The following is a 26,015-nucleotide window of genomic DNA, read 5'->3' as shown; positions in this document are numbered from 1 at the left end:
CCATATCTCACGCGAGAAATATAAAAAAAGCTCGCGAATACACACAAACCGCCCGTATCGTTATGGAAGGGAACTCTTTCGAAGCATCGAGGCGAGCTTTCGCGATTGTCGGCGGCCGTTTAATTGGACTGATAAAGTCGATTCGATGCTCAACGAGCCTTTATGCCCCGTGACCCGCGTCCGGATAAAAGTAATAACTTAAGTGAAAGGTCACAGGGTGCTTATCGCCCCGCGAGAGCCAGGAGGGAGAAAAAGGCAGAGGGAAAGCAGACCTTGAGTCGACGGAGGTAAGGTTCCTCTCGAGGGGGTGAACCGCCACCTCGCCATCGAGCATGTTATTTCATATTTATACTTTGAGATCTCGATTATAATTATTTCTGAGCGCGATATAGACTCGGTGAATAATGTAATCCAAGATAATGAACAGCATTTTTGAAATTTTATATTAAAATGTACGATGCGTAATTATATTTCTCTGTCTTTATCTTCTTCTCTCTATCTCTCTCTATTTCTTGATTTCAAAAGGATACAATTTTTATTTTCTTCTCTTCTGAAAATTAATTATTACAGTAAGTTCAATATTGCAAAACATAAACGTCAATTATATCTGGTATAAAATGCAGTTTGGCGCGTTGGGGATTAATCTCGCCGAGATGACAGGCTTAATTGCAGCGCGTCCCATAAGGATATTAAATATAAATAATAATGATAGTAATAAAGCAATAACGGATTGCTCTGTTCATGCCCGACGGCAATATGTGTAATTTGCATAAGAATCATGTAGAGATGAAATCCATCAGGAGTCTAATATTGTTGCGCGTTAAAGGCTCGGTAAAGATACAATTTAAAAGTAAATTAATAATGGTACTCCGGATGCTACTAAATCTCCATCATGATTCGCCGTAGGTCCTACGAACAATCCTTTTTCTTTAGTGATAACGTGTCTTAGCGACAGCCGACAAGGAACGACAGTGAATTATATCTCGCCATTACCTCGTTTACGTATCTCTAACAACGATCGCGTATTAATTGTCGTTAGACGCGTGAAATGTCGTCTGCGTGATTTAGGACCCGAAACGCACGACACACGTGTCACGCGTAATGATGAATTATTTCGCGTGCTATCCGGATTATACGTGGCACAAAGGTAATCACGGGTAGTTCAAAAATAATTAAGCAATATTGATATAATAAAGTAAGCAAATAATTGGATCAGCTATTAAGATCAATATTTTGTACACAATATGTAAGTTTTTTAAAATTATCATTTTATTATTTAGCACACTCGTTTTTACTAGGAATTTATTTATTAATAAAATTTAGAAGAGTGATTAATTATTAAAAATAATATTAATGGCATCTGAATCGATATGGAATTCAATAAGACAAGAAAGATATACGAAACTAAGCCTGACGTTCTGAAAAAATATAAAAATGGGTGGTCTCTCAAATTTTAGATAAAATTTGCTCTCATCGAGAGACCTATAGCCATTAAATGTTTAAGGTAAAAGTTTTCAAGACGATTACGAAAACTATAAATCGTGCAGGCTGTGCCCCGATAATTAAATAAGGAACGTATGCACAGAATGCGCGGGAAATCGTGCGTCCGCAAATTCTCGTTAGCGTTTGAGGTATTAAAAGATCGCGACTTACGTGACTCTGAAAGGGAGCATGCTCGTACTTTTGCGCGTAATCTCTCGGCGGATCAGAGGCGACGCTTCCGTGATGATATGAGGATGAAGGAGACGGTAGAAAGGCAACGAGCGCCGACAAAAAATTGCACATGGTACGTCGACGGCAATATGTTACCTTCTGTCGTGTGACGCGCGTGTTCCGCAGGTACTCGAACAGTCATTTTCTCGTAAATCTCGCTTGTCCGTGGACACGAATAAATCTTGTCGTCATTTACATTATCGTGCGTAATATTTTGGCGTAGCCGTAGATGTAATAAAGCTGCCGCGCGTCAAACCAGCGTCTCCAGGAAAGTAAATTACTATCGATCATGTAAAGCTACTTAAAAAAAGGATAATTGCCGCAACAAGGACGAGGAGGATGAATAATCGGTATCATTTACAACGCGCAAAAAAGGAAGATTAGAAAAATTCGGAGAATAAAAAATTTGTAGAGACTTTTATCAAGATGAGAGAACTTCTTTTCATTAATATTCCAAATCTGCGTAACAGAATGCGATCTGAATTGTTTTATTGTTACAATTTCATTTTCTTGCGAATAAAATGATTGTAAAAATTAAGATTTATATTTAAGAGCCTACAATTTTTTAAATTGAAAACCTATCGATTTATTCATCGCGAATTATTTAATTTCTTCTCTCCCCACCTTTACTTCTCTTGCGCCATCACTTAACAGAGATTATCTGCTGCAAACCGCAGTGGATTAGACATCTTTCCTTCGTTGCTTTCTTCGTGGCCGTCGTTTCCAAGCTAGCCTTCCGCCAGCGTCTCCCGTGAGAATCGTACCTGCGTCGAAGGGTCAAGAGCCGAGTCGCTCCGTCTTTATCCTGGAATTAATTACCCATTAGCAATTACTCGCGTCCGACAAGCCTCGAACGAGCGTCGGCCGGTGTCTCTCGGCGCCGCGCCGGGCGCAAGTATACGCCCGTAGATATCGCGAATGATTCACCGAGGGGTTAAGGGCCCCTCCAGGCCCTCCCGGGCCCCGTTTCCCCTCCCTCCTTCTCCGTTCGCCCCGCAAGAATCAATTGAGCGCGTTAGCTTTAAATATATACGGTGGACGCGCGAACCGATCGAGAGAGCGAACTGAATTATGTGGCACATTTTGACAATTAATAGTCGCTAATGAAGACACAATCGGGCTGCCCCGGAGCACTTTCGCCTTTCACCCCTTTTCTCTGTGTCGCTTGTGTGTGTGCACGAGGCCCAAGAGGAATAACATAGAGGGATTACAAAGAATCGGGCCGAGAGGAAGAAGGGGATCCGAGTTGGCCAAACCGCTGGCCGCAGCTTCATAATTCTCCGGATGTAATTGAGAGCTCAACTTCGAAGCCGCGATATGCCGCAGGTATATACGAATATGTACGAGTATGTTTGTGTAAATGAAAATGCGAGTGTGCTGAGAATATGTACATTTTATATGATTGTCATGTATAAAGATTTCAAATTCATTGCGCATTCTTTAAGTATTAATTATTTATTTATAAAAAGAAAGCTCTTGGAGTCCTGAATATTTTCCTCATCCTAAATGCATATAAAAATTCGTAAAAGTAAATAATTATCTCCAGTATATTGTACTCGTATTTTAATTAGGAATTATCTTTTCGTGTAAAATTAAAGCTTCTTATCTTAAGATAAATAGCTAATCTTTTATTCGTGACGTCAGACGTCATATATTTTATCTTGATATTTTTCTAGTTGAATGTTATTTGTATCTTAATTTTAAATTAAGACATATCTTTCAATTTCAATAAGATTGCCAAGATTTTCGAAGAATATCAAGCAGAGACGTCGCAAATTAAAGTCTGATTAAACTCAAGATACGCAAACTACGTCCGTTTCTGTATATATCGGTTTTCGCGCGGACGAGAAACGTCGAGACACCGGGGTGTACGATATGATTATAGTCGCGATAGCGAAGAAGTGCCGGGGGCGGGGGAGAGGAGGGGGGGAAAGAAGGGGAGAGAATTATTAATGCGCGTCTGCGGATTAATTAATATTACCCGGCTGATTTGTTTCAATTTGTAGCGGGTCCTTTGATCGCACGGACCGAATCGTGTTTCCATCTCTCGGGGACCCCGGCCCGGTGTGTCCGGCCGGATTTATTCGCGCGCGCGCGCGCGCGCGGTGCCCGGATGTACCACCATCGGGGGTACGGTGCCCTCGGTACCTGCCTCCGCTGACACTGAAATATCGCGAGAACGATTCTCAAGTTCGACGAGAGCGAGCGAGCGCGATGCCCTGCTCGTGACGCGGCCCTCGCTCGTTTATCACGACGCGTACGATCGATAACTCGAAGTCTCCGTCCTTTCCTTCTCTCTCTCTCTCTTTCATAAAATCAAAATCTGTCCACAAATCCGAGCCTTAATCGGGCAAGAAACGATGAGTTTTTATCGCTTCTTTCAATAAGAGCTGTTAATTAATCTTCCTCTTGTTTCTTATGTATCGAATATAATTTATTATATTATATCATATATTTATTTTATTTATCATTTTATTTATTATGTTTATATTATTTCATATTATTATATTTTTATTATACATATTTTACGCATTATATTATTAATTATTTTATTATATTCTTATCACATTATAACGGTATATCATATTCAATGCATGGAGATTAATGTATTTATGTTAAAGCGAGATTATATGTGATATTTTGTTCAATGTTTCGGAAATGCATAAAGCTTTATCGTTTATTACTGTTATTGTGCAAATCTCTCTCGTTTGCTACTTATAATTACTTCATTTCTAACATCCGTACAATTGCTCAATTATATCAAATGTAAAGGCTGATAGTCAACAAAGTTAATTGCATCGAGTATCACGTTTGACACGCGAGTTTCTGAATTCATCTTACTATTTTTTCGAATTGTCTCTTGCATCAGATACATAGGAATATGTGTGTACATTTCACGCTACATTACCGGAAACACGCGGTTACAGAACCTCACGAGAAATCATTAAATAAGACACCTTTCTATCCGGTTGCGTTACTGTTTTTTACAGCTATTTGTATACAAGAGAGAGAACATCTGCTAATTTTGTCATTATGTCGGAATTTTATCTCTGGAGCAATTTTAAAAGCAGAGATAGAAACATATACACGTTCCATTCGCGCTCGTTACAATTTTACAGAAATGTGAAACGAACAACAGCAAAGAGGTTTCCGTCGCAAAACACGTACAAAAACCGTACATTTACATGCTGTTTATTAAAAAATGCAAATGATTTATAATTAGAAATACGGTATGTGTCACTTGATACAGTGTTTTTAGCTCGATATCACGCCATGCTCCACTCACATCTAAATAACTCATCCAACATTCAGCTATATCAATAATTAAGTTTTGCAGAAATATTTTTATTTCCTTTTAATCAATCTATGTTATAATTAAATAAGATCAAATAAGAAAATTATCTCGTAAAAAATGACTAAATTGCGATGCTGATGTTACGTGTGTAAAACATCAACATGTACACATGAAATATATTGGATATTTATTCCCGAAAACTGTTAACTTAATCTCTTTGTGAAAATGATTTATATATAATTGTCTGCGTCTGTGAAGATCATTGATAGAGTAACACACACACGCACACACAAAATTAATAAATATCATGTTCTTTATCGATATATAATATTCTTCGGAAAAATATGAAAACCTTGAACACACGACAGTAAATCGATTGGTACACGCATCTCAAGAAGCTCGTACATCATCTGTCACGTGTTGGAACCCGTTGGTACCCGGTGTTTTCTTTTGCATTCATATTATCGAACAAAAATCTTCATGTAAATTTCGAAAATTAATAATCTTGAATCCAGATTAAGAAAAATACGTTTAATGAAATCAATTACTCATAAATCTCCGCGAGAAAATGCGCGACAAATATATTACAGAGAATTATTTTACATAAATATTCTTCGATAGTGCAAATCGACTCATTCATGCTTCAACTGACATAATGCACTTTTCACTATAATGCTTTGATTCAGTTTTATCCCGATCCCGTCACCGGCGACGCGATGCGACGATCGGATCCCTCATATATTTGCGAAATAAGAGATGGGCCGACGAGAGGGTCAAGGGACGAGGTGAAAAACGAGAATGATCCGAGAGAACGGCCCATAGACGGAAAGAAGGAGCGACGTAGAGGGAGACGAGGGATCGGGCGCGCGGGGGTGTTAGAGTAGAAAAAGAAAATAGAGCGATGGCAGGCGAGGCCGACGCACATTCTTCGCAGGAATGTAAATCAAGTCTCTCTCTCCGAATGGACGAATGGAGGGAGGATGGAGGGGGCCGGCAGGGGGAGGAGGGCCCGGCCGCGCCGATGCCGGCGGGGGTGCGCTAACGTCCACCACTAAATAATTACAAGCTCTTAATTAACGACGAGGGCCGATCGTAAAGCCATCCGTGACTGCGCGCGAGCGCGAGAGCCTTGCTCTTTCTTTCTCTCTCTTTTTCTCGCCCGCGTCCCGCAACCCCGCGGATACATGTTTCGAGATTATTTAAACGAGCAATGGTAACAAACGTTATACGGACGGGCCTTACCGGGCCGTAGCCGCCGCTCATCGGTGACTGGCCTTTCTCGGGTCTGGCGAGCACGGAAAAAAGGCGGGAAAAAGAGATAAACGATACCTGGGTGTAGAGAACGAGAGACGAGGAGAAAAGGAGAGACTATGGAATAGCGGAGAAGCTGTCTCGTGCGCGGATGACATCAAATTGGTGCTTCAATTAATTGATTAAAAATGCGAGAATTTTGCATAAATGTTCGGGAAGATGGCCGCTTCATTTGCATTCGTGAACAAAAACAAAAGTGTAGCTATTGATCAATACAATCGCGTATTTGCATTGAGAGAGAATCATAGATGTTGTATAAACAAAGACGAAAGATCTCTCTCTTTTAGTATCAAATAAAATCACAGTTGGGCAATTACGAGTGTAATTAAGGAAATTGCAACCTTTTAAAATTATTCGTGTCGTTTTGTGCATGTTTGTATTAGGGCTATTAAGATATATACGAATAATTCTAGTATAAAAAGGCGATTTATTTCATATTCGAAGCGTGCTAAATTTCCATAGACCTCAATTGCTATAAGTCGAGATCTTAATTAGCGCAATTTTGAAAGCTAATTATGCAATAAAATTACATATGTGGATTAAAAAGTATATGCTTATTAAATCATTATATTTCGAAGGTCTTTTATCCTGCATATCATAAATTCAGAGAAATTTGCATAATTATCAATGTTGATTAAATTTAAAATATTTTATTTTAAAGATATGTTTATTTCGTTTATTGATGAGAGCAAAATATTATTATTTATTTAAATCAGATATTTATAATATTTTAGTTTCTGTAATTCTAAAGCTTTTAACTAATTTACATTATTGCATGTAAATTGCGCACAATAGAATTGAATGAAAAATTAAATACTGACACATTATATGCACGATGCTTTAGCTATATAAAATCAGATATTGATATTGTTACAAATAATTAAATGCTGAATAAAAAAAACGCGAGGCTCAACTCGCATTTTTAATATTATTAAAATATAGACAATAAGTATATAATCTATAAAATGTACTATATAATTTACATTCGATAGCCACATTTTGCAACTTAACTTGAACCTTGTAATACTGAATTCTCAAGTTGTGCGGACACGATTAAGTCAACTAAGTTTATTAGAAGGATACTTGTAATTTCTTAGTATTTCATTAATATTTCGCGAAATTAATATTGTACACCTGCTACTGAATCGATTAATTTTGCACATACTGCACAACTTGTGTAAATGTGATAAAAGAAAGAAAGGATTATCGATCAAACTATAAAATGCGATATTTACATGAGATTCTTTTAATTTTAATAATACACGGCATTTTGATATTTATCTATCAAACAAATAAAATATTTTTCTAGATAAGAGAGAGAAAATTATTAAAACTTAATTATTAAAATATAAATGATGAAGCGCTATTAAAGTCACGATAATATCAATTGGAATCGGAAAATATAAATGCCATATATAAAATATTAGGTATATATTATGAATATCAACTTTTTCCCAAAAGGCACGTAGTTATTAATATGTATCCTTGATGTCTCGAACAAGAAGCGCTGAAAGGACGAGCTTACTCGAACGGACGAACAATTACATTAGCACGTGAGAATTACGTTTACCTTCATCATAACGCGCCATGAAATAATAGAGGGACGAACAAATAGTTGATCATCGTGTTGGAGAACAATTTAACATGCGTATAACGGAGGAGAGGGGGGAAGGACCTTTGTAATTCGTTGAAATGCGTTTCCAAGAAAATATAATGACATTAAAAGGAGAAGAGGAGACAGGAGGGGATGAAATTACATTGATTATTCTTTCGATAGGAATCTCGGAGTTCCTTAGGACCTTCATCGGAGACGTTTGACACGGTCCGATTATTTGCGTAAGAAGCACAGGCACGTGAGCGTGCAATTATATCCTCGTCAAGTCGCGATCCAGGCCGCTTCGCTATCGACCGGCGATTAAAATATAATTTGTGATTAGGCCATTTAACGGGAGCGATCGTCCAGATTGGAGGCTTATTATGCGTAGGTACGTGACGACAAACTATTACAGCGTAAGATGTAATTGTGGATCGTTTATAAGTGCCGCGATGGCGTTAATAGCAATTTACACTTTGACTCAACTAAATCGATCGATGATTTTTAGAGGGACATTGTGCGTTTTCCAAGAGATGTGTCGGAAAATGCGTATTTGGCGATCTTTACCACGAGGTGTAGGAGACGATTATAAGATCATTGAAGTATCTCTAATGAACGATGTTCCGTTGAATCGATTGTTTGTATAGTAAAGTGTATATTTATTATTTATTATAAATATTTTGCTATCTATAAATCTCCCTCATAAATCGAAGGTTTGCTGGTCAAGGAATATCATTATATTTATATTTTTTTAAGTATTATTTGCCACAATTATAAGATCATTGAAGTAGTAGTCTCTAATGAGAGATGTTTTATTGAATAGAAATGTAACAGCGAAATGCAACCAAGCGTACTGTATAGTTAGGGGTTAAAAATATACCGGCTGACCTCGACCACGTTATGCAAAACAACGTGTATCCTAGAAAACTTTACTGTGCTCTCTATTAAATAGCGGATCGGACAGGGTAATAACGGCAATCAATGAACAATAGCGCAATAAAAAACAACGAATTGGTTATTCGTTCCGATTATAATATATAGCGCACGGTAAACATGGAGGATTTATATGATACAATCATAAAACGCGAGATTATTTCTATTACAGTTGCGTGACGAGAATGCATTGCTATTCTCTTTGATGACTTTGAAATAAATTGTTTGTATAGTAAAGTATATATTTATTATTTATTATAAATATTTTGCTATCTATAAATCTCTCTCACAAATCGAAGGTTTGCTGGTCAAGGAATATCATTATATTTATATTTTTTAAAATATATTATTTGCTACAATTATAATTTAATTTTTAGATATTTCTAAAATGGACACTTGGTTCTTTTAAGAAATTAAAATAAAGAATTATGTTTTACACAACAATAATTCTTTTTATTTTAATTCTTGTCCTTTAGAATTGCTATGTTAAAAATTATTCTAGTATTATTTATTTCATCTTTAAAAAATCTAGCAATATATCTGTAATAATATTTTTAATTTATATATAATTCATTTTATATAATTATTTAAAAATTCTTAAAGTTACTTGAAAAGAGAAAAAGACTTATATAAATAATAAGATTTATATAGAAAATAAAAAAATTTTCAGATCTTTTTAATAAACAACCAGCCTTTCGAATCGTGAAAGGATTAAGTCGTATGATAAAATTGCTGGGCGACGACGATATAAATAGGTCGTTTTAACAGAGTACAAGAATAATCCAGCGCGTCGTGCATCAATGAGAATTACAAGCGGGTTTATTCTCGTTGTCTCGATATATACTAGTATCGTGGCACGAACGAAGGGCGAATACGGCCGAGCAATTACACGTCTCCCTGTACGTCCAGGGTGAGGTACGGACGGTGATTATCACGAAAATCATATATAATTCTTAATTAAAATTAGAGCGGCTCTCGCGATCGCAGCGGGAATATTGCGACTAGAGGAAGAAGAAGAGGACGAAGAAAAAGAGGGGAAACAGTTTCGCGCTCGAATTCATTGGATCCCACGGCGAGGATCACGGACTTTTATCTCTCCCGCTTACCTGCGGGGGTTTTATCGGAACCCCCCGTTCTCCCTCGCTATATTTATTGAGATTCGTAGTTTTACGATTGGCGAGGAACGTCCCGCGATAAAATTGCTCTCGCCGTATCGTATCAAATAAAATTTCTAAACGTTTTTACCTCGGCAATTGTGTAATCAATATTCGAATTTGCGTTATGAAAGGCATCATCAAGTAGTATACGTGGAGCTTGGTCAGCCGTAACGTTATTTATTATATTTAAAATCAATTAATTCTTAGGGATTTCAAAACAATTTATTATATTCTTCGTTTATAGACTCGAAACAATTTCATCGAATTTCCACACGAATTAATTATAATTAATCACAATTAATCAATAAATTGTAATTAATCATAATCAATCAATAATTAATATATTTCAATAATCAACAATATAATGAGTCATAATTAATTAATAAAATCTTAATTATTATACTATTGCGACCTTCATAATATTATATAGAAACATTATTTCTTCATCGAATGAATATACTATTTATTACAATAAATATAATACAATAGATTATAGTTTTTGACCGAAGGAGATGGAAATGCTAGACACAATAAGCATTGAGAATGACACGAAAGCAGAAACAGGAAGAGACGTTCATCGTCGAATGTAGGATGTGCGCGACAGACGTGGCATTACTTTAGAAAATATCTGATCGGCCATGACGTCGACGTAAGCTCGCGTACAGCACATGTACCTACATGTGTTCGACGCACTTTATCGCGCATAATTAATCCGGACTAGTCCACGAAGAGCCGAGAGTGCGAGAAATTCAACTTTTTACGCTACGCTGGTTGAATTTAATTCCCGCCGCATGTGCAAAAATTATAAAAATCTGATGCACTGTCAGTTTGAAGTAACGTGCTGTTGTTTCTTTAATCACACTGTCGTAATAATTTCGGAGCAAAAAGAAAGAGAAATAATATAATTAAATATAAGTAAATAAATAAAGTAATATAAATAAATAATCATGAAAAAAGAAGGGGTTAAAAGATAGTTTTGTTGATGGAATTTTGGACATGAGATAAGTAGAGATAAGTAAGATACGTCTTTCTACAAATATTTCTAGAGAAAAATCATATTTTTTCACTGGAAAAGATACTTATGTACAAGAGATACAAGTGTCTTGTATCTCGTACCATTGGATTGCGCGTAAAACAGGACCAAGATGATCCCTGTCAGGTCGAACTAAGAGTCAATAGTAGGTGTAACGCGTGACTTTTAATCCGATAATCGGCACCCTGTGCACGCATCAGCCGTGTGCCCCCGCTCTCGGAGTTCGCGTTTGAATCCTCGATACCTCTCGGAAATCCAGATCGAATTGACTCGCTCTCTCTTGCTCACCTCGGCCATTACCTGGTCATGGCTATCAGTCCGAGCGAACGCTCGATGAATAATATAATAAATCACGTCGGGCCAGAAAGAACGATACGACTTCCGAGCTACCGAGCTACGTTTTCAAGCCGCGAGTACGCTCGCCCACGTGTATCTCTCTCGCTTACAACGAATGTGTATGTTTTGTTTGTTCGTGCCTAGGTGTATATCAGCGACGTCGCGATCTCACGACTTCCATGTTTAGCCGCGCGTTCTCCGCGTTGCTGTTGCTGCTTACGAGCGAGAAGTTGCGCGACGGTACGTCCGGTACGAGGACAACGATGACGACGACGACGACGACGAGAAAGCATCGATCGTGTGTGCCGGTCGTTCCTCATGTTTTCCCACTGGAAATTGTTATGTAATTCCATGGTATCGATTGCCACGCGGTGCGAGGCGCCCGGATCCTGACGATGCCATCTCGAGTTCGAAACTCCGGAGCTTTTATGATACTCTAATAATCTTAGATACTTCCTACCTCGAAGCAAAGACTTTATCGATATAACAAAGCGTTTATTAATTAAGTGATTAATTATTACTAAATTATGTTAATATCTCTGTTGACAAAATCATTTTGTTGAAGAGAAACAATAGGTCTTTAATCCATTGACAACAAATTTGTATTTTGACAAGAGAACTAATTCACAATTTAATAAGTTGTCAAATTAATAAATTTTGTTTTTATCGACATGAATGTCGAATGATTTTTGTAAATATTTATGTAAAGTCAGAAATTCTATAAAAATTACAAAATTGAAAAACTTACACAGCAGAGTAGCTAGCAGTGTATGAAAGGATAATTAATATTTTTCTTATGCTTGCAAGGATTTATTTAAGAAGAATGTACTTGCGATTGTCTAGATAAAAAATATGTCTTTAGAATGCAATCTTTAAGAATGCATGCATTAGAAAGGGACAAAAAATATATCCTTAGCAGAGCGTGGTTTCGATCCACGGACCTCTGGGTTATGGGCCCAGCACGCTTCCACTGCGCCACTCTGCTGTTGTAATGGGGGATAGTTAAAGTTAACTTTTTAGTAACATGCTATATTTTAATTGATAAAAAATTGTTAGAGGTAGAATTCAACTCTTCTCCCAGCAGTGCGTGGTTTCAATTCACGAGTCTTTTGGTTACGCGCTTGCTAGGTATTTTTGTCTTCAATTATAAAAAAATGTTTAAAGTCTGATCCATTATAATAAATTTTTTATCATCTACGTTAACACATATGTTTTATTTTATTTGTCAAAAAATGAGAAAGAGGAATATATTTTTAAAATATTTTACGAACAATTTCAGAAAGTTAATATTTTAAGGGAGTAAATTTACGAAAATATTGTAAATTTCGTAATCAAGTTTATTTTATACTGCAATAAATTTCCAGGTGATTATAAAATCCATCAAAGTCACTTCTTCGGCTCTAAATCATTTTGGCATGGCTCAAATATATTTTGCAAATACAAGCGTTGCTAATATTGATCCCGATCTGTTTCAAGCTTAGACAACTTGAGTATCGTTCGTAGTGATCCTTGTACGCATTGTGGTCCTTATATAAAGTTCCCATAAATAAGATTACGCGAGCGAGACTGACGGGAAGAAAACGGTAGTCGAAGAGCCTAATCGTAAATAATGGCTCGGTTCGCGCACGTTCGTGACACACGACAGAATGTATGCACGAATTCTTAGATTGGATAAACGCGAATGTCGGGTGCTCGCCAGGTAAAGAACGCGAGCACTGTTATTAACTCGTTTTATAACCAGTATCTAAACTGCGAATAAACGAGCGTTAATTATGTATGGATAAAATAAAATCCGTATTGTGCATGGTCGGGAGTAAGTGAATCCCAGGTATTTTTCTCGATAGCAGTATCGACTTATCATTCATTGAATTTTAAGGAAACGTTTTGTTGGGATAATAAAAATATTATCATCTTTTAGCCCCGAATATCTAATCACAGTCTACTTTGCATCTCGTTTTAAATTTTCCCCAAAACGAAAGAGAAAGAGAAAAGTAGTATTAACAAAACTCATTCATTTTTTTCCAGTCTGACATCGTCCATCAGAGCGTCTACGAACTGGTGCATAGCGAGGACCGGGAGGAATTGCAGCGGCAATTAATGTGGAATTCTTTCCTGCCTGCCGAAAGTGCAAGTCTGCCCTTGCACGATGCACTTTCACCCCAGCATTGTCACCTGCTGGAGCGCAGCTTCACGGTTCGCTTCCGTTGTCTGCTGGACAATACATCCGGCTTTCTCGTACGTATACATTCCCTTATATTGCATTGTTTATTCCGCATCTTTTGGCTTACGTTTTTTAATTCTTAATCGCATCATTAATTCACACAATCCAACGAAGATGATCTTTTAAATCTATTTTAGATCTATATTATGGATATACTTTATATAAATGTCTCAAAACTTTCTACTCTGGTTTTAGTAGTCTAAAGAATCTTTAACTTCTTTTATTATTTAAAACAAACTTGTTTTAATTTCTGATATTTAAATAGGAGCTTCCAACTTCGTTAAGATTAAAGTCGATATTTTATTTGATTGTTTTAGCTTTCCATATTAAATAACTAAAAGATTAATAATTAATATTAATACAAATTAACATAATTAGACTAATTTGCAATTTATTTATTTGCTCTCTGAAAACCGAAATTAATTCCATCTCAGTACTCCATTTTCCTTTGTGAAAGCACGTAAACGATCTCGAGATCTCTGCGGCGAGTGCGTCAGGTAATTACAATAAACGACGTGTACGCCAGGAGGAAGGGAGTCTAAAGTAAGGACCAAGCCAGGTCTCTTCACGGTTACAAAAGAGATGTGCCGGCATACAAAACAATAATTAATAATTTCACTGTCGTAAAGGGAAGAGGAACGAACTCTTTTCTGCCGTCACTGTTTCCTCCGCTCTCGTGTAATTGCTTTTCTTTTCGTCCATCTTGCCGTTCACCTCTCCTCCTCCGATCCTTCCTCCCGGGTTGTCTCCTACTTACCCCCTCAACCTACCATCGAAGCTAAGTCGCAAAGATATACATCAGGTTGTTATTTGCAGCTTTACATCAAAGATTTTTTCTTAATTTTGCGAAAAATTAAACAAATATGTTTTAATACACAAAATAAATTATAATTATAAATTATTTTTACGCAATAATAAAAAAGTAAATTAATTAAACGCAATGAATTAAAAATGAAGCAAATAATAAAGAAGCTGACTAATCATAATTTTATCGGGCGACGGGAAACTTGTTGGTCAATTTAATTTATACATAAATAAATATGATTATGTGTCATTTCTGGGAAATAGGAGTTTTTTAACCGCAAGGAAATATTCTCACAAATTTCCTGAACATTCCCAGAGAAATTTCGAACAGCGCTTACGTAAAAACGGCCTTAAATCTGGGCCGTAGGGCCGACATTATTCCCCGCGCAAAAGCTGAACGTGTATAATAATAGACCCAGCCAATGAACCGTGACAGCGCGGCGAAGATTGAAACGATAATTCGTCCGGACGGCCGAGCTGTCCATCGTCGGTACCGTTGTCCCGATGGCGTTCAAGAAAAGGTATAAATCAAGGACTCGAACAAAACCAGGTTCTCCATTCCTCCGGGGAGGAGGAGGAGGAGGAGGAGAAAAAAATCGGGCGAAGGGAAAAGAGAAGGGAGGTCGAGGTACGAAGAGATGCGGCAAAACACTAATTATCTTACGGCAAACACACCGCGGATGCGCGCACAGGCGATGTCGAGCGCGACGTGGTCGGAGAGAGAAAGCACGATGGTATTAACTTTGGCAAGGAGGACACAAGGACGAGAATGCGAGAAAGAGAAAGAGGAGTCAGGGTCCCGAACACCGCGCCCGAGCTCGGGAGTTTGGCAAAAACGGCGCCGCTTTGACGTTTATGAAAATGAAACTGTAATCGTAAAAGAGGGTTTACGGCGCAAGAGATTCATCCGCCGCCACCTCTTTCAGGATCTGCCTCCGGAACCTCGACGGTATCCTTCGCGACGGGACATACGGTGGATCTAGCTACCGAACGCTTCCTTTTATTTTTTTTATCCTCTTCATCGGATGGATCTATATTCCGTTTCCAATGCCACGAGCACGATCTGTCACCCGCATCCATCAACGGATGCTGTGCGTGAGATTTTTCGAGAAACATGTTTTACGAGAGGAATATTTCATAGAGGATATATAACATTTATAATATATATCTACTAATGTAGGGCGAAATAATTTATACAATAAGTAGTTATAATAATAATTAATATAATGATTGTGTTTATAATAATAAACTCCATATTAATCAACTATTAAATTTAATAAAAAAAATTTTTTTTCATACCAAATATATACATATTATAATTAATTATTTAAAAATAAAATACCTTATTCAAATATTTATTTAATGTAACGTAACAGATATTATTTTAGATAAGTTACAAACTCAGATTTTACTCGATGTAGAAAGTATGCAAAATAACATTTTATATATTTTTAAAAAGAATCGCATGCACGGAAAGTATTGTTAAATCAAATAATCGAAAAATTCATGTTTATTTAACTAATTAATATTTGCTGCATTTTGTATCAATCATAATTTTACATATGACATTTATATAAATTGACTGTTTGATAATTAATTTTTTAACTTAATGTTTGGCAATTACTTTTCTAAATTAATATTTGACAATTAATTTTCTAAATTATTTATTTTAGGTTTAAATAACTTTTCATTCTAATTTCCAATTATTTGTTGCAGCGTCTCGACATCAGGGGCCGAGTTAAAGTACTTCATGGTCAGAACCGGAAGACGGAAGAGCCGCCGTTGGCCCTGTTCGCCCTGTGCACACCGTTCGGGCCTCCTTCGCTCTTAGAAGTGCCGCAGAAGGAAGTAATGTTTAAAAGCAAGCATAAATTGGATCTCGCGCTCGTGACGATGGATCAAAGAGGAAAGATGCTCTTAGGCTATTCTGACGCGGAACTAACGAATCTCGGTGGCTACGATCTAGTTCATTACGACGACTTGGCTTACGTCGCTAGCGCGCATCAAGAATGTAAGTATATTATATTTTTAAATTATAGAAAATTGCTGCGTGTGCAGCAAAAATAATATTTTTCACAATAGAAAGTAGAAATCAGTTTTTTAAAGATATCGTCGATTAACATGAAAGCTGGCTAATATTAAAAACTTGCTAATTATTTTATTCAAACTTGATAGTATTAATACTTTATTTTTATTGCTGCAAAGTTGATTTGATTGAAGTATAATCATGTCATATTACCTTATTAAAAATTAAATAATAAATGAATATAAGAATTATTTTAATCTAACACGTTTTTTTTTTTCAGTATTGAAAACTGGTGCATCAGGTATGATAGCCTATAGATTTCAAACGAAAGATGGCGGATGGCAGTGGCTACAAACTAGCTCTAGATTGGTCTACAAAAATTCGAAACCAGATTTTGTACTCAGTACTCATCGACCTCTCATGTAAGTTTCAGCACTAGCGTTAACGAAGGAATTGTAAACGGTATTAGAATTGACATTTTTTTCATATTTCAGGGAAGAAGAAGGTCGAGACTTGCTCGGCAAACGTACGATGGACTTTAAAGTGAGCTATTTGGACGCTGGATTGACCAACAGCTACTTTTCGGATAGTGATAGTTTGACGGGATCAGTTATGACGCCAACGTTACCGGCACAGCCGGCACCTCAGAGAGGGAACAGACGATACAAGACGCATCTGCGAGACTTTCTTTCGACATGCCGAAGCAAACGTAGCAAACTCTCCGCTCAATCGTCGGTCTCGCCACCGGTGACTCCTACAGTCGCGTCCGTGGATTATCTTGCGGCGGACACCAGCGCAGCAGCCGCAGTTGCGGCAGCCTATAGCAATTTAAATACCATGTATCCGACGCCGTACGCGCCAACAGCAGTAGCGGCTAGTACCGATCCTTCCTTGACGACTTACATCGGTCACACGGGCAACTATCATCAAACGCTCTACCCAGCAACTGCCTTAGATAACAGGTAAGTTGATTTAAACTGATACAAATTTCTCGAACTACTATGAGAAATTTAATTAATTTAATTAGATAGTTTATTATAAAGCACTTAATTTACTAAATAAATCATGGTATGAAATAGCAAATGTAATATAAATGATAGAGAAATTTATATTACTATTTTCTTACACAGATATCTCACGGCTGCAACAGAGAATCTATTCCAATATAGGCCGCTGGGCTCATATTATCCAGAATATCACACCGGCACTACGTACAATGGCTTCATCGACGTATCGTTGCCCACATACGAGACTCATCAGTTGACTAGCAAGACAGAAGAGAAACTCTACTGCCAACAACTGAGTAGTAACGAATCGCCCAAATATAGCTATGTGGAAACGAGACATCCCGGTAGCGTCAGCGGTTCACCATATGCTGCCAGTCCAGTAGCGAGCGCATCTACGATGCATCCAACGACGACCGACATGAATGTTGTACGCGCCGGAAGCAGACATTCACTAGAAGGCGCGTCATCCAGCAATTCCGCTGGCAGTTCACCAGTGACCGGCGCAGCCAACGGTATGCTGACACCGAAGATAGAGGACGTAAAACCCGAAGTGTACAGTAACGAGGCGCCACGGCAGACCGTGCTAATGTGGGGCGCGCCGCCATCGCGCACGCCACCCAGAAACAACGGCAGCTATAGCCCGCCGACACCACACTCGACTCATTCTTCCACGCACTCGACCAACACCACTGGCGATCCGCTAAAATCGCTGGCGGAGATGAATTCCATGAATGGAGATTGCAAATGGCGGCAAACCTCCCCTACGGATCAACAGTCAAGCCCGCCAAGAAATAATAAAACGCAACAATCTCAGCAACAACAGCAACATCATCACCAGCAGCAACAACATCAACAGTATCCGGTGACCACGTCTCAGTATCAAGCGGCTGCAGTCGCCGCCGCGGCAGCCGCCAGCACCATTGGTTACACGCATTCTCATCCAGGTCATGGCGGGCACGGAGAAGCGGGCTCCGAGGTATGGCAAGGAGTGCAACACCATCACTACCAGTACTATCCCTACCACCATCACCACCCCGCACCACCAAGGCACACGCCCCAGTGAGTGTCACTGCTGCCTCACAGATTTTATTATAATTTTCCATCGACGCATTTATAATAAGGTGATCAATCTTCGAAAAAGACTAATATGTTCTGCTTATTAGTCTATTCTATTTATAATTGATTTTACTTTTTATTGATTTGCAAGGAACAAATTTTGCTTTATCCGCTTAAGGAAAACTTTAATTTTGAAGATTGTATCTTTTCGCCCTGAATCGGATATTATGTACACATTATACATTATCTACATAAATATAAAATTGTTAGTTGTGTTAATATTAAAATCGCTTTTTACAATCGTATTTATATTTTAAATATGAAAAGTTAAAAGAGTAGAAATAATAGTAATTTCAATAAATCAACATTTTGAATATTTTTGGAAGAATTGGTCACCTAAATTTAGCGTGAATGAGAAATGCTATAGTTACGAATGGCTCATGACTAATCAAAAATTTTTTCTGCATCATTTTACATATAATTGTAATAATTATTTAGAAAGTTCATTGCTACTATTATATGAATCATTAAATTTATCAAATGATTCCAATATGAGCATAATTTTAAAGTTATTTTAACGTTATTTTTAACGTCATTAAAATCAAGGAGTAAACCAAATATATAAATATTACATAAGAAATAATCGCAAGACAATTTTTATACCATTAGAAAATCACACATTTTGATTTTTAATTTAATTTTTTAAGAAAAGCATGCCTCAAAGATAAAATAAGGCATAATTTGATATGGCGTTTTTGCACATATTATTTTGCTCATAAGCTATTACTACTTGATTTTTTGCATCAAATCAAGCTTTACAATTAGCTAATATTTTAAATTTATCTAAACAAGCCATATGTCTAAACTTTTTTAGTAATATTAATATGTCGATTTTCAGTTACTCTAATGGCTCTATGTCGCTATCTGAAGTAAGAGAAGCGTACATTTAGTACATGTAAGATAACGGTGAGACCATCCATTTGGTTGCAGCACGCCACCGTCAGTTGCGGGAACGGGGACGGGGGTGGCAACAGGCATGGGCATGGGCACCGCGGCGGACAACAACACCAACAACAGCAACAACGTCTTATACCACCCTCCGCACCACCACCACGTAGTGGGATCATCAGCGGCAACAGCGGGAATGGGCCCGCCTGTTCCACAGATTCCAAACCGGACGCCGGGAGTCCTCTGTTGTCCATCTCTGAGGTGACTAACACCCTGCTCAACCAATAGTCCCTTTGTAACCTCGGCGTCGCTTTATATCAGTGATGAAGGTACGTTCACTTACATGTTCAACCGATGTTAAATAGACACGCAACATCACCGAAGCTAATTTAGCGATTCAATGAGAGAATGAACTGTTCCGTAAATATAGAAAAAATAAGTTTGAATACGCTATTTTCGGATTATATAAAAATATATATTGGGATATAAAAAAGATTTTTTTCTATATACAAAGTAAATTTTATTGTTAAATAGCTCATCTTCTCAGTAAAACACTCAATTATAATATAATATAGAGTTTTATTTTTAATTAGAAGAAAGTAAAGCATTATTAGAATAATAATAATAATAATGTATAATGTGTAAATGGAAATATATAAAGAACAAAAAATATCCCAACAAAATTTTCATCAAAATATAATTAATTAATTAATTAATTAAAACTGAGTTTACGAAAGAAAAAATGATCTTTTGACACTTTTTGCTTTAATTTAATTTTGATATAGATATAAAATTATTCTTATATATGCGATTCAAAAAAATAATGCATTGTTTTCTGTTTGTATTTCTGCAGGTATCTCTGAAAAGATATCTTCACCGAAGCGGATTCCAAAACGCGTCACTGTACCATACAGATAATGTCGATTACAAGAATTAAGAGTATTCTTATTAAGAGTATTCTATTAGTACTGTAACATACTCATTACAGAAGTAATAACCAGTCTACTATTACATAACTTTCATTGTATTGATTTATCTGATACGTTAAGTGGATATTCTTCAGGATTCATAGTTTGAGTCTGCATGTACACTGATCATGATCTTATGTACGTAAGGGGCAGCGATCACACACAAGGCGCGTATCTTACAATTTCATTTTTGCAATTATAGAATGCAGTTAATGAGTAGCAATAATACTTCATTGCAGAATGAATAAAAATAGAAGAACCGATGAATTTCAAGGCAATTTTTGTATTTTTTCGAAGATTAGCTATCGAAAATACATATTCAAATGTTTATCTCAATTCATTTTCCTTTTAATATGAATAATAAAGAGAGAATAAAATGAGAATATAAATTTTTAATTTATTGTATATTATTCTGCCATATCAAAATAAAAAGCAATCTTCATTATATTATAGAATAAGGAAATTCGAAAGAAGTACAAAAACAAGGCTTATACATATTCTGAATAAGAACAAATTTTATGTATTTTATTTTTATCTAGTTATAATAAATAAATGCGCGTGTTTTTTATTCTGCAATGAACAGGAGAAAATATAGTGTAAGATAGTGATCACTGCCCAGACACTAAAACAAAATAAGATTAATGAACGACATTCCTTTGAACCAAAAACCGTCAAGCATTATTTTTATATTTGAAAGCACAAAATTCGTCATTCGATCGGACTAGGACAAGCGCAACATACGCGGCTTTAGTTTGTATTAATAATGCGTCTACGTATTTGTACTGTAATTCTAATTCCCTAATGCGCACTTTTGTATCCCGTGCTATTGCGTTTGTATAATTTTTTTTTTTCTAAAAGAGGATATATGAATTCTGTGATATGTGTTAGGTAATTTAAAACAATGTTCTTCAAAGAGAAGGCATACTTGAGTGTAATATTTATTGACATAGAATGAGACGATATAAAGAAAACTCGTCGAGTAATGATCAAGTAGTGAAAGATACGAGCGACATATCGTGTGATACGAATTATATAAATATAGAAATACACGAGAGCGAATCCTTTTAAATAAAAGTTGGAAGTATATTCCGATTAATTGAAAAGTCGATTCTCGACGAGGACATATGTTTTAAGAATGCATACAATGTAAGGAGCGATGGTCTTAAAAACATTTCGAGCAAATTGTTATTAGCAAGCGATAGTCTTGTTTAAACGAAAAGGTACACACTATTAACATTCCACATATACGTATTAGCGATCTCTCTTTCAGTTACATGCATCGAAATGAAATTCCTGTTACCGGGAAAAAGGCATAAATGTAAAGTAAGGTGTTCTCTTCCTTTTACAATAAACCTACTTTCCGCTTTACACATTTTTTTATAAAAATCAAGACTCTATTACACTAAACGTTTTTAAATAAATTCACTATTTCTGCGTGACTCTTGGCTTCCTACATATTTATTTTGAATAATAATTTATAATAACGAGCAGAGATTAAAAAAAGGTAATGTTCCTGTTTACATAATCGATTAATCTTAATGTAAAAATAAAAATTTATCCATGGCAAACCAATTTTGAACAATTGGTATATTGTATATTGTATTATAAAATAAAAAAGTCGTTATATAAATTTTTTCCTGAGAATATTTCACGACATTTTTTATTGTACTGGAATATTATGGAATCACGCACGTGCGTTTATACTTATAGCGATAAAAATATATCACATTAAAAATATAAATAAATTTTTATGGAATACATTATTAATAAATTGCGATTAAACTCTTTCTATGAGTCAAATTTAAAAATTGTTGGCGGATGATAATTTTTTTCAGAACATAATTTTATACTTTGATTAATCAACTATTGTAATGGGAACAAAACCTTATGGTTCTTTAAGTTATTCAGATTCTCTTTCGAGCATCAAGAATCTCGCTAAAATCTCGAAAATGATACAATGTTTGTAGCCTGTTAATTCGGCTAAAACTCAGTCTTGCCAATATTTTTGTTAATAAGTTTGTAATTTTTGTACTTAATTAATTTATACATATTATTTATATGTATACGTGTAATTCGTGTTTAGCAATGCTAGATGGGCCTTCCAATAATTTTAAGTGCATTCTCACTTGCAAAGTCAAGGAAATCTCCGATAATTCTCATTAAACCACATCGACAAAAAAAGAAAAAATCCGCGCGATAAAGAATATTATATGAACACAAGAAAAAGAAAGCTATTTTAAGATAACATTGAAAGAGCTATTATTTCCACGCGCTTTTAAAAAAAGCATAACATTGCATATCCATTGCAATCGCATATCAAAGTGGTAAAAATAAAACGTTAAAGAGAGAGCGAGATATATTTAGATATTCTCTTCCATACTTTTCGAAAAAAATCATCACATTATTTATTAATTATAATATGTAAGACGTATATCAGGTGCGTTGTAAAAATGACGCTCCCGTTAAGGATAATAAGTGAATTCCGTTTCCTACACGTTTCATTCTTAATAACGCGTAGTACTTTTTATATGTTCACATACTTACGAGATATGTGTCTATATTTTAGCATAATCAAAGCACCGGATGCAAAAATTAAAAAACGCCTTTTTTATGCGAGTAAGCTGTATATGATTTTATTTACAATTAAGGGCATGAATGTCTAGATAAGAATAATTAACGAAATATATTGAAAATATAAAAAAATGCAGGAGCACATTACTTTTATAATTAAGATCTTTAAAGCAAGATTTTAAAATGTCTCGCTGATCTTTGCAATTTTTATGAAACATAATTTTTTGCATCCCGATCTTCGATTATCTAAAAATATCCCACTCTACTTTGATTGACTTTGTAATTAAATACAGTTCAAGATGATATTGAAACTTGCTACTATCAAACATATCCTCATTATTTTTCGAATAACTTGTCATTTATAGAAATGTATATATAAAAAGTTGTTAAGTTGAAAAATTGAAATTGAAAAATTGAAGAGAATACTCTCAAAAATTAGATTATACTAAAAATATTTGATTAAAATTTTTTAAAGTAATCGATTATTTTTCGATTATTCATTTCTAATTCAATTCTGATTTACTTTATTTTATTAGTCTTCCTGATATCTTTGAGATACGTTACAATTTTCAAAATATGATTCCTTTAACGAACGATTCCAGATTTTTGTGAAAGAAGCAAATCACAAAGTGAAACATGTAATAAAAGAAATAGAGAAAGATAAAAAAATTATTACAAAAATAAGGACATGTTGATAGTAGATTGTTTCGAACCGAAATCTTGTATATCTATATTTCCGACTTATTGTTATAGCTTGCGAAAGAGATATCCTCGTTTCTCTGCAATATCCTTATAAATGTTAAGAAGCTATTATTATTATAAGTAATCGAGTCTAGTCCATTCATAAAAAAAGCGAATTAGTAACGATATGCTTAAATTGTGATAATATTCTCGCTATATAGCTAATTTAACCGACAATCTTATTAATTATCACTGTAAGTTTCCTCGGCGTGTTAACATGTAAATGTAATTCTAAGAAAGGATAATAAAATATAATATCTCACGAGAGAGGGAGAGAAAGAGAAAGAGAGATATTAATCGACAGTCTTCTCTATACATATTCGTATATGTTAAATTGCGATCGCGAGGATATTTTGACGATCTAAGCATAAATGTATATTCATTGTATATTTGAAGTAAGGTATCTTATATTATATAATAACGAGCATATAATTAAGATCATAGTCAGTACAGATTTTCAAGCAGCTATTCGTATAGATAAAAAATACGTACCTTATTTTCTGGCAATTGCCGCGGAAGAAAAACGCAATTGAAGAGCTCGATCTTATAATTTTGCTAAGAAAGCTCGCTTCTTCGAGATATTCCGGAGATGATCAATTCGTTGTTTCAAGCGCCTAATGTGCGATCCCAAAACAATTTGACGTTTCTGTGATGAAACAATTCCGAGGATCTTGAAAAATATTGTTGGATTCTTCTTTTTCGTTTAATATTTCAATACATGAAGTTACGTAAAATATAGATAATTAAAATTAAACTTCTTCCAACAATTTTGATGTATTTATAATCTTGACACTTTTCTCGGGCGCTTACGACGGATACTTTCCGGTCGAAGACGAAGAAGCGAAACGTGCATGTGCGTTTATTGTGAAAATCACTAGGACGGTCAATGCGCGATAGTGCGTGGGCGATGAACTATCCAATCGTAGGAAAGGGGTGATAGGACTTACATTTCGTTCTTCTCTCTGCAAGCAATTTTGTTTCACATTTTTAAACGTATCCAAGTCGACACAGTATCATGCCAAACCGAATTTTGAATCTTGATCACTCCATCCATTTTTCTCTGATATACTATATCCGATAGGATATAAATCTAGCTATTATTAACACCATTGCTAAAGATATAAGTTCTACAAATAAAATTTTAAAACTGTATCAAATGTTTATATATATGAAATAAATTATAATAATGCAATAAAAAATCAAATTAACTCTTCTCTTCCCTATTATTTTTCTTATTATAGAAGCCTTTCAGGTTTTTCTCTGTCATGATGAATAGAAATCCATACAGGACAGAAACAATATTGCGGCAATATTAATATTATTGCTACAATATTCTAGTTGCAATTTAACACAAAGATATTACGGCATAAAAGTTCTTCAATATCTGCTCCAATTCATTTTGACGGAAAAATTTAAAAACTGATCTGGAAAACAGCAGCATTTAAAAAAATATTGTGATGCAATGGTATCAACCCAATAAATATATCTCTTTTTCATATAGAAGCATTATTGGACAAAATTGGCGATAACGCGATTTTTTAAATTATATTTTAATTATATTTAAAGTTTTAAAGTCCATTTTATCTTATTTTGCTAATCAAGCACGAAATATATTTTATTCACAATCGCGACGTTCATATAAAATTGCATATTAATCGCATATTAATCGTAAATAAATCGAATAGTGAATTATTTTATATTCGCAAATATTACAGAACTCGAACGTCTGTCGAAATTATATAATTATAAATAGAATAAAACATATATTAAAACATATATAAAAAATATGATCTAATTTTAAATAGTATAATAATATATAAAAATATATACATACCATCCGAGGTATTATACCCTCGGTCAATTGACTCATTTCTCCTTCCATAGTGCAAGTTTTGTCGGATCCAGTCTGGCAGTATGTGAGAATGCAAATGTTAAATCTTCTGAAAACGCTCTGAATTAAAATATGCAATTCTTTAAATTTTCTTAAAGGACTTCTTGCCCTATGTCTAGAATATTGAGAATAGTGAGAAACACTTCGTATATTGTAATTTTTTTACTAAACACGATTACAATTAGTATCGAAACATAATTTGCTATAAATATTAATAAAAATTAATAAATTAAAAATTAATTAACGACATGAAACTGTATCGTAACGATAAATCTTTATCAAATCGCAACCATTCATTACCGCGATTAAAAATTGAAACAGGGAATACATAAAAGAGTATATGAGAATTAATTATGCTATGATCTTTCGATTATTGCTGCTTATTATAATATTTCTTTAACAATATTAGA

The 26,015-nt window shown here is 35.3% G+C and overlaps 1 protein-coding gene and 1 non-coding gene across 9 annotated transcripts in view; one reads left to right on the top strand and one right to left on the bottom strand.

Moving 5' to 3' along the window:
* The window catches only part of Ss (aryl hydrocarbon receptor spineless), a 199,051-nt gene extending 174,158 nt beyond the window's left edge, over positions 1-24,893 (top strand). For 6 of the 8 annotated variants that reach the window (XR_014436620.1, XR_014436621.1, XR_014436619.1 and 3 more), the window contains 7 exons: positions 13,398-13,607; positions 16,114-16,408; positions 16,704-16,845; positions 16,918-17,385; positions 17,554-18,489; positions 19,477-19,763; positions 20,288-24,893. Coding sequence is in view for 1 of the 8 variants with exons in the window: in XM_083088460.1 (XP_082944586.1) it covers positions 13,398-13,607; positions 16,114-16,408; positions 16,704-16,845; positions 16,918-17,385; positions 17,554-18,406; positions 19,477-19,722 (2,214 nt within the window). In the remaining 7 variants the exon portion in view is untranslated. Of the gene's footprint in view, positions 1-2,917; positions 3,040-13,397; positions 13,608-16,113; positions 16,409-16,703; positions 16,846-16,917; positions 17,386-17,553; positions 18,490-19,476; positions 19,764-20,287 lie in introns of those variants that run through there. The other 2 variants (XR_014436624.1, XM_083088460.1) reach the window with 2 other exon arrangements.
* Trnam-cau (transfer RNA methionine (anticodon CAU)) lies at positions 12,286-12,357 on the bottom strand. Its single transcript has one exon. It is a non-coding gene; the product is annotated as a tRNA-Met (tRNA).
* Positions 24,894-26,015: the final 1,122 nt, after the last annotated feature.

This window comes from Camponotus vicinus, unplaced genomic scaffold (assembly GCF_025532165.1).
Source record: "Camponotus vicinus isolate PSW18456_S1 unplaced genomic scaffold, iyCamVici1.0 SCAF_14, whole genome shotgun sequence".
In the NCBI taxonomy this organism is placed as follows: Eukaryota; Metazoa; Arthropoda; class Insecta; order Hymenoptera; family Formicidae; genus Camponotus; species Camponotus vicinus.
Note: the sequence above shows the minus strand (reverse complement) of the source record. Positions and strands in the feature narration are given on the sequence as shown.